The sequence below is a fragment of the Elephantulus edwardii genome, unplaced genomic scaffold (genome assembly GCF_000299155.1).
Source record: "Elephantulus edwardii isolate Elephantulus edwardi_28Jun2011 unplaced genomic scaffold, EleEdw1.0 scaffold00019, whole genome shotgun sequence".
Lineage (NCBI taxonomy): Eukaryota > Metazoa > Chordata > Mammalia > Macroscelidea > Macroscelididae > Elephantulus > Elephantulus edwardii.
Genome location: NW_006399769.1, coordinates 217686 through 227535, shown reverse-complemented (window position 1 = coordinate 227535; position 9850 = coordinate 217686). Strand labels below are relative to the sequence as shown.

Sequence of the window (9850 nt, the reverse complement as noted above, 5' to 3'; positions counted from 1 at the left end):
AATCTTGCTTGCATGTGAAATCAATGATATCGTTCTATAGTTTCCACACTCTGTTGGGTCACCCTTCTTCAGAATGGGAACAAATCCAAGTGGTTGTTCTCCAGAGTTCTTGGCACAACTTGGTAAGCACATCCAGGGCAGCATCTGTTAGCTGAAACATGTCAATTGATATACCATCTATTTCTGGGGCCTTATTTTTTACTATTTTCTTCACAACACCTTGAACTTCTTCCTTCATCACCATAAGCTCTTGCTCATATGTGATTTCATCAAATTTTCTGTGTCTGCCAGTTCCTTTTGATACAGTGCCTCAGTAAATTCTTTCCATCTTCTTTTAATACTTCCTGGATCATTTAATATTCTGCCTAAAGCATCCTAGATTATAGCAACTCTAGGTTTAAATTTGTTCTTCATTTCCTTGAGATTAAGAAATGCTGAGCGAGTTTGGGCCTTTTGATTTTCCTACTCCAGCTCCTTGCACATTTCATTGTAATATTTTGCTTTGTCATCCCGTGCTGCCCTTTCGAATCTTCTGTTCAGCTCTTTAGTATATTGAATTCTTCCTTGTGCTTTGGCTTCTCTGCGCTCCAGTGCAATATTCAGTTTCTTCTGACATCCATTTTGGTCTTTTATTCCTCTTCTGTCTTTGTAATGACCATCTTCACTCTTCCTGGATGATACATTTGACATCCTCCCCTAACTCATCTGGTCTTCGCTCATTAGTGTTCAAGGCCTCAAACCTGTTCCTGAGATTGTTCTGAAATTCTGGTGGGATGAACTCAAAGTCATATTTTGGTTCTCATGGATTCGGTTTAATTTTCCTCAGCTTCAGCTTGAATTTGCATATGAGTAGCTGGTGGTCTGTTCCACAATCAGCTCCTGGCCTTGTTTTCACAGCTGATATTGAGCTTCTCCAGCGGTATTTTGTGCAGATATAATCAAGTTTAAGTTTTGTCTTTTAGCTGACTTTATTGGCAAACACAGGTTCCAATGCTTCATTTTACTGATTTGCTTCAGGTAAAATTCAGGCAACACTTGTTGAACTTAGCTTAACTACATAGAGTCTTGAGCAAGGAATTCAAGTTCTTAAAAAGAAAAAAATTAGCCACAAAAAAGATGGAGACAAGGGACCCAAGGTAGTGCACACTTTATGATTTTATTTCTAGATGCTCAGCTATTTAAGCAATACAGCCAGGTAATAAACAAGAGAAAATTCAGGAAAAAAATTGTAATTGTACTTTCTTTTTTTGTTGTTGTAGGTCTTTGCAAATACTTGTTATATGTCAGGGAGTTGGACAATGACTAGGAAGGATAGAAAGAGAATTGATGCCTTTGAGCTGTGGTGCTGGAGAAGAGCATTGAATGTACTATGGACTGTTAAGAAAATAAATAGGTTCATCCTGGAGAGGGTTATGTTTACCCATGGTGGATTGTGTTTGGTGGAGCTTCCCAATTAAAACAAGCTTGGAAGCAGGTGTGGCATCCACTTCCAAAATGGCTTGCCTCCGGAAACTCTATGAACATGGAGAAATGACTGAAGTTATACAAGTGTTCAGGTCTTCGTTCATAGCGTCGCTATGTGTTGTATACGATTCGACAGCACTTACCAACAACAACATGCCCACACAAGTGTGTTCATATAATCATTAAAATCAAGCCCACTACCATCAAGTTTTATCTGACTCATAGACACTCTGTGAAACTTTCTCATAAGGCTCCATATCGCACAAGTTTACAGAAGCAGTCTGCAAAGTCTTTCTTTCACAGAGTGGCTAGTGGCTTCCAACCACTGACTTGTCAGTTAATAGTCACGTCTTGACCACTGTCCCACCAGGAATCTGGTATTATCAATACCTTTGCAAATCCAGATGTGAAAGTCTGGGTCTTCCTTGAGTTATCAATCAATATTGAAGTATGTTTGTTTGGAAGTTTTTAAAAGATCTGTACAAGAGAAAATTCTGAGGTGTTTGGGAAAGTTACAGTGACAGATAAAAAGTTCTGTCTGTTTAGAAATAAGTTATTAAAGAAAAGTGTACAAAACCTTTCTAAATTTCCAATTTAATCCAAGTTTGTCTAGCAAGCCATCAAAATGTTCTCACACAAAATTAGCTCTTAAAAGACAGCATCACTCCTGAGAAAGTAGTGTCTAAATTTTGTTGTCCAGTCAGTCCTAGGTGTTCTGTGTACTACAAAGGCTGTATGACGAAAGCACAAATTTGGTGACTTATTTATAGATATAATGTATTTTTATTCAAATTCTATCCATTTTCTTTAAAGGATGGAAAGAACAATTCTTTTATGGAAATGAAATAGACCCCTGAATAAGCAAAGCATTACTAAGAAAGAAAGGCAGAGTAGAAGGTCTCATGTTCCCCAACACAAAGCATCCATTACAATCATGCTTATCAGAAGAGATTGGTCCTGATAGACTGACAGATACATGACCAAGTAAAGAGGTATTAAAAACCTTTAAGAAAGTCTAGCCATTTATGGATAGTTGACACTTAATACATGGCAATACAATAATAAATGGAGAAAACACTCTAGTGGATGGTGCTTATAAACCTGGGAATCCATTTGTAGAGAAATAAAATCTATATCTCACACCATATACAAAACTAACTCAAGATTCTATAAAGACCTAAATGTAAAGTTTTTAAAAATTTTGTCTAATGAAAAGAAGAATAAACATAAGGCCTTAATTTATAGCACATATTAATTAATAAAGATAACAAAAATCTCACTCATTGTTGTTTAGTACAATAGACTCAGAACCAACCCATAGCTGATCCTTCAGTGAGTTTTCAGAGAGAGTTAATTACACAGGAGGAGACTGCTCATCCTTCTCACACAGAGGACATGATGGTCTTGAACTGTGTGCCTTGGGGATTGGAGCACAGCTTCTTGTCACTAGGCCAGCAGAGCCCCTTCTTTTGTTTGTTGATTGCCTTATAGTTGAAAGAGAGTCATATCAACTCTATGAACAAAAGATCTAATGCCTTTCCATGGCTATCATTTTTTCCCCAAGTTCATAGAGTTCTCAGAGACATGTCATTTAGGAAGTGGATGCTACTTCTGCTTCCCAACTTGTTCTATAACTTGGAGTTCCACCAAACACTGTCCACAATGGGAAACCATTCTTGCATTTGATATCCCCATGGTACAAGTTTCAGCATTACAGGAAACCTAAGTCACCTCATGCAGCTCATTGACAAAGAGTGATGTAAAAAGTGGAAGTATATTCCTCTAGTCTTATTTAGCAGTGGATAAGTGCTGTTGAGTCAAGTATGACTCAGAGTAAGCTTTGCACAAAAGATCTGAACTCTGTTCTATAATTAACATTATTTCTGTAAATTTATAAGAGAGTTTATAGAGTTTCCAGAGGCATCTGTTTTAGGAAGTGAATGTCACTCCTGCTTCCCAACATGAATAAATCTGTAAGCTCACCCAAACACTATACATAATGGGTAACCATTATAGTATTTGACACTAGTATGGAATAGTGTTCAACATCACAGCGACTCTAAGTTGTTCAGTACAGCAAATAGACAACTGATTGCTGTGTCTTTAAAGAATATTTTTCTAATTATAGAATATAATATAGAATTAGAATATGACCTAGAATTATAATAATTAAATTATAATAGAATATATTATAGACAAAGAGAATTTTCTGAATTATTTAATTTTTGTCTTTACCAAATGACTTTTCTGTAAGAGCTAAAAAGAACCTACCAGATGGGGGGAAATATTTGTCAATAAGATATCCAACAAGACAATAATAAATTATAGAAAATTTCAATACCTAATAATAAAAGGACAAACAATTAAGTATAAAATATAGTGAGAGGAAAGTAACAGGCATTTTACCAAATATGATATTTCTGTGGCAAAGACAGAAACATCTAAAAAGTAATGATACTAATAAATTAGAGGCATGCAAATAAAAAAAAACATTGATTTATCATTTCACCCCAACAGCAAAAATCAGAAAAAATAATAAAAATCAACAAATATAAATGTGAGTGTCAAGAAATAGGAACTGTTCTACAGTGCTGAGGAGATTACGAAATGTTGTAACTGCTGGTGTTTTGTTGTGGTTTTTTTTTAATATGAGACTATAAAGGGATGTAGCCAATCTCCATACCTTTTCTTTCTTTTTTTTACTATTATTAATTTCAATGAACATTTACAGATTTGGATTTCCATTCATTCATTGTTACACTTTTCTCAATCTCTATCTTTTCAACCTATATGCAGAACAGATTATCCGGGAGGCTGGGCTCTGTGAGGAGAAGTGTGGCATCAGGATTGGTGGAAGATTCATCAACAGTCTACGTAGTGCAGATGATACAACCCTGCTTGCTGAAACTGAGAAAGACCTGAAGTGCTTGCTGCAGAGGGTCAAGGACTGAAGCCTTCAATGTGAATTAAGGCTCAATATCAAGAAGACAAAGATTCTCACCACTGGGCCAACTGGTAACAACAGGATGGATGGGGCAGTGATTGAGATTTTTAATAGCTTTAGTTTGCTTGGTTCCACAGTCAACACTCTTGTTGTCACCAGCAGCCAGCAAATTAAAAGATGTATTGCCATGGAGAAGTCTTCTGTTAGGAACCCCTCCAGAGTACTGAAGAACAATGGTGTCACTCTGGAGACTAGGATGAACCTGATACAGACCATGGTCTTTTCAATCGCTTGCTATGAATCAGAGAGCTGGACAATGACTAGGAAGGATAGGAGAATTTGTGCCTTTGTGCTGTGGTGTTGGAGAAGAGTAATGAATATAGCATGAACTGCTAAGAAAATGAACAGGTTCATCCTGGAGAGGGTTAAACCAGGCTGCTTCTTGGAGGCGAGGATTCTGAAGTTTTGTTTGATATACTTTGTACATGTTGAGAGGAGAGACCAGTTCTTGGAGAAGGATGTCTTACTGTCTGTTTGCTGGCAATAAACAGTGACACCCTGATGGGGGTAAGCACGATGGAGAGACACCATTCTGGGAGCAGTTCAGAGACTCAATCCAGCTCAGTTTTATTGGAGGCTGCAGCGCACTTATATACCAACAAGTAAACAGGAAGACAGGATAGGGCAGACTTATAGATGTAGGACATACAGATTTGGTATTGAGAACCTCAGCCTTATGCAGACTACTCCCAGCTGAACAGATGCGGCAGCCATCTTCCCAAGTGGCAAGCTTTCTCCAGCCGGTATGGCCAAACATAGAACTTTCTTTATCCCATATTAAAGGCCATTAGGAGGCTTGCACTTAACTGGAGCTTAGACGATCTGTCCTGGCCAGATGTCCTCCCTTCTTCCCCAACATTCCCCAAGACACATTGTGCTTGGGAAGGTGGAGGGACAGTGGAGGAGAGGAAGACTCTCTATGAGGTGGATTGATTCAATGACTGGAGTAATGGAGGTAGGTGTGTCGAGACAGTGAGACTGTCACAGGACAGAGCAGGGTTTAGGGCTTTGTACGTAGGGTTGCTACGAGTCACAGGTGACTTGATGGCACTTAACAACAACACGAGAATATAAAATTATTTGATTCAATGATCTTAAAACTTGGTATGTGTCTCAATGAAAAAATAGACATGGCAGGAAGAGCTACAAGCACACTCATGTACATCATGTTCTTAACAACATTTTGTGTACTAGCCAATAGACGGAAACAATCTTTGTATCCCTGAAGGGGTGGGTGGGTAAATATGACACAAATGACACTTATGAAGCATCTTTAAAAGGTAATGAAGAATTTGAAAAATAGTGAGATATGGATTACTCTAGGGAAAAGAAGCTTATTTAACTAAGTTATCACAAAAGGAAATATATGAGACCATTATTATAAAAAGTTAAGGAAAGGTTTGCACACAGAAGGAAACCTTCTTTGATGGTTACCAGGGATAGGAAGGGAGGTGGATGGGAGATAGAAATGAGTACATTGAGAGTAACCCACTTCCCTCAAGGTGATTCCAACTCATGGATACTCTCCTGAGTTTCTGAGGCTGTAATTTTGCAGGAGGAGACAACCTTGTCTTTCTCCTTTACACCAATATTGCAGTGGGCAGCTCAATTATGCATTTTGCAATCACATATTACTAATTAGATGATAAAATTTATAAAGTTAGATGAGGAGAAGGTGAAACTAAAAAATGGAGTAAACACTATAATATTAGTAAAATAAAAAGAAAAAAAACAACAGTTGCTCAGGTTACAGTCAAGAGTATGTTATAGAAAAAAAAGACAGTTATCAATAATTAGAAACATTTATCTCTGTAAGGAGATGAAAAGATGATCGATTTGAGAAGGAGAAAGGGATTAAACTCATCATCTACATACATTTGATGTCAGTATGCCACAGGATAGATGTACACACTGTAAATATATGCATAGAAACAGTGAAGCCACCAGAGCGCGCCATAATGTAAGCTTCATCACATGAACCAGAGTCCCTCAAGGAATCTGTTTCTGGTCAGATCCTCAGGGCCATAGTCTCTGGAGTTTTTCTAGATATCACATTGGTAGATATATAAATGGTGTCTTAGAAACTTGCTAGTTATTATCTAAAATATAACTAATGGCCTTTACCTGTATGGAAAAAAGAGCAATGAAGAACACTGTTGTTGCAATAAAAAAATTAGTCCATAATAGTAGTACTGACCAATAAGGAAAAATTCTGTCATGCTGAGGAGAATACAAATAGACAGCATCTGCCAATCACTGCTGACCACTATGAAAGTGTTCACATTAGAACATAGTGAACAGAGACTGAGATAAATGAGAAAGAAAACTCAAAAATCACAAAAGTGACATATGGGTCATGGACAGTCATCAACCTTGTAAAAATTCTTAGAACTCATCCTAGTGGTTCATATTTTAGGCAAACAAGGATAACATCAAGGATTTATTCCCTCTTAGAATAACCCACTATTCAAGACAAAAATGGTAGAACTTGCTGAGATATAAAACTCAGAAGGCAGGAAGAGAGAGAATAGAAAGATGAACAGAAAGTTGAAAGTGTGCATTTACAAGGTGGGGGTTTTAATTAATGTCACAAAACAAAACATAGAAAAATTATTGCATGGAAAGTAAACCTGCTCTGTAAACTTTCAATAATTTGGTTTTTTAAAAAAATATTAAAATAAGAAACTTTTTTCCAGAACGATATCATTAATCTTCCCAGTCCTCCTAGGACACTCATGTCTGCTCTGGGCAATGGCCTCACAGAGTCATGCTACTTCACGTCTTGATAATATACAGGATGAGCACATGCAAATAGAGCCCTTTCTTCTGCTGATAAAAACCAGCCCAGCTCCAAACCTGCACTTCTGGGAGAGGAGCCCCAGAATCTCAGGAGTCCTTCGTCAAGAATGAGGGCTGAACACAGACAAGTCACTATGTCTCCTCTAAACTGGATTTTCCTTGTTGCTATTATAAAAGGTAATTTTGTAGAGAGCAAGTGTACCTAATTGGGATGATTGAAATAACGCACATATGTAATTATTTTCCTGATCTGAATGTCACTGTGTTTGCAGGTGTCCGGTGTGAGGTGCAACTAGTGGAGTCTGGGGGAGACCTGAGGCAGCCTGAGGGGTCTCTGAGACTCTCCTGTGTAGCCTCTGGGTTCACCTTCAGTAGCAATCACATGAACTGGGTTCGCCAAGCTCCAGGGAAGGGACTGCAGTGGGTATCACGTATTAGTGCTGATGGTAGCACATACTACGCAGACTCCGTGAAGGGCCGATTCACCATCTCCAAAGACAATTCCAAGAACATGATATATCTCCAGATGAACAATCTGAGAACTGAGGACACAGCCATGTATTACTGTGCAAGACACAGTGAGAGGAAGTCCGGAGAGCTCAGACAGAAACCTCTCTGTGAGAGCCAAGAGCATAGGATGCAGATCCAGTATAAGGTGCAGATGGAGGTTGAAGGTGGTTTCCTGTTGTGACCTGGGCATCTCTCCTTCTCTCCCCTCCTCTCCTATATTTTCCTCTCCTTTATTTCCTTCTATTCTCCTCCCCTCCTTTCTCTTCTCCTCCCTCTCTCCATTTATTCCCTCATCTTCCTTCCCTTTTCACACTCTGTGGTACTAGAATATTACAGCTAATATCATATGGATGTTGGTTGAAAGCAGAGAGTAGAAGAGGAATGTCTATCTATGTTCCATTGACTGTGAAAAGGCATTTGACTGTGTGGATCACAAAAAACTGTGGCTAACTCTGAGAAGAATGGGACCCAGAACATTTGAATTTACTTATATGAAATCTATACTTGGACCGAGAGGCTCTCATCAAACCAGAGCAAGGAAACACTGCCCAGTTCTAAATTGGGAAGGGTTTGCTTCAAGTATGTGTCCTATCTCCATATCTTTTCAATCTGCATGCGGAACACATTATCCAGAATGCTAGGCTCTATGAAGAGAAGTGTGGCATCAAGATTGGAGGTAGTCTGATCCAATCTGTGCTATGTAGATAGCACAACCCTAGTTCCTGAAACTGAGGAGGGTCTGAAGAGTTTGCTGCAGAAGGTGGACTGAAGCTCAACATCAAGAAAACAAAGCTTCTCACCACTGAGCCAATTGACAGTATCATGATGAATGAAGAAGAGAATGAGATTGTTGACAGCTTCAGTTTGCTTGTCTCTACAGTAGCTTGGTAACAGGAGCCAGAAAATGAAAAGATTAAGTGCATTGGGAAGGTCTGCTGTCAGAGACCTTTCAAAAGTACTGAAGAGCAATGATGTCAGTGTGGAGACTAAGGTGCACCTGATTCAGGCCATGGTCTTTGCAAATAATTGCTATGCATCAGAGAGCTGGAAAATGACTAAGGATGATAGAAGGAGAGTTGATGGCTTTGAACTTTGGTGCTGGAGAAGAGTATTGTATGGACTACTAGGAGAACAAGCAAGTCTATCTTGGAGAGGGTGAAACCAGTCTGCCCCTTGGAGGCAAGGATTCTGAAGCTTTCTGTGAAATACTTTGTACATGTTGCAAGGTGGGATCAATCCTTGGAGAGGGACATCATGCTTCGGAGGGTGGAAGAACAGAGAGAAGAAGATCCTCAATGAGATGGATTCATTCAGTCACTGGGTTAATGAGGATAGGCATGTTGGAAACAATAAGCTTGGCAAGGGATAGACCATGGTTTAGGGCTGTTGTATATAGGTTCTCCATGAGTCGAAGGTGCCTTGACAGCACATAATGATAATGGTGACGACAACAACAACAACAACAAGATATGCAATGAATAAAATTCTGCATGGTCTACACCATCAGAATTCTGCTGAACTCAGGGAAACCTTGGCATTCATTCATTGTCTGTTGGATTATGTACCCATTAATACCTTCAGTGTAACTTGGACTTCCTTCTTCAGTACCATTGGTTCTTTATCAAATGCCACTTCTTAAAGTGGTTCAGTGTTGGCCAGTTCTATTTGATACAGGAATTTGTGCATTCTCCCCACCTTCTTTTGATGTTTGTGTTTTGGGGTTTGTTTTGTTTACCTCATTTAATATATTGCCCAAAGAATCCTTTGGTATTGTAACACTAGGCCTGCCCAGCTTATTATAATACTTGGCTGTTCTTCACAAATTGCCCTTCACATCTCCTTTTTACATGTTCTACTACATAATTTATCTCATTTTTACTTATCTCCATTGAAGAAGAAGTTTCAGAGTCCCTTGGATTTAATTTCAGACATTTTGTCTTTTTTTATCTTAATGACACTATCTCCATATCTTTTCAACCTGTATGCAGAACAGATTATCCAGGAGGCCGGGCTCTCTGAGGAGAAATGTGGGGTCAGAATTGGTGGATGATTTATCAACAATATGAGTTATGC

General features: G+C 38.7%; 1 gene segment (V, D, J or C); it reads left to right on the top strand.

The window, feature by feature from the left end:
• Window positions 1-7374: 7374 nt before the first annotated feature.
• Window positions 7375-7958, top strand: LOC102865599. The segment is given in 2 exon segments: window positions 7375-7444; window positions 7540-7958. Coding segments are annotated over 2 exon segments (489 nt in total).
• Window positions 7959-9850: the final 1892 nt, after the last annotated feature.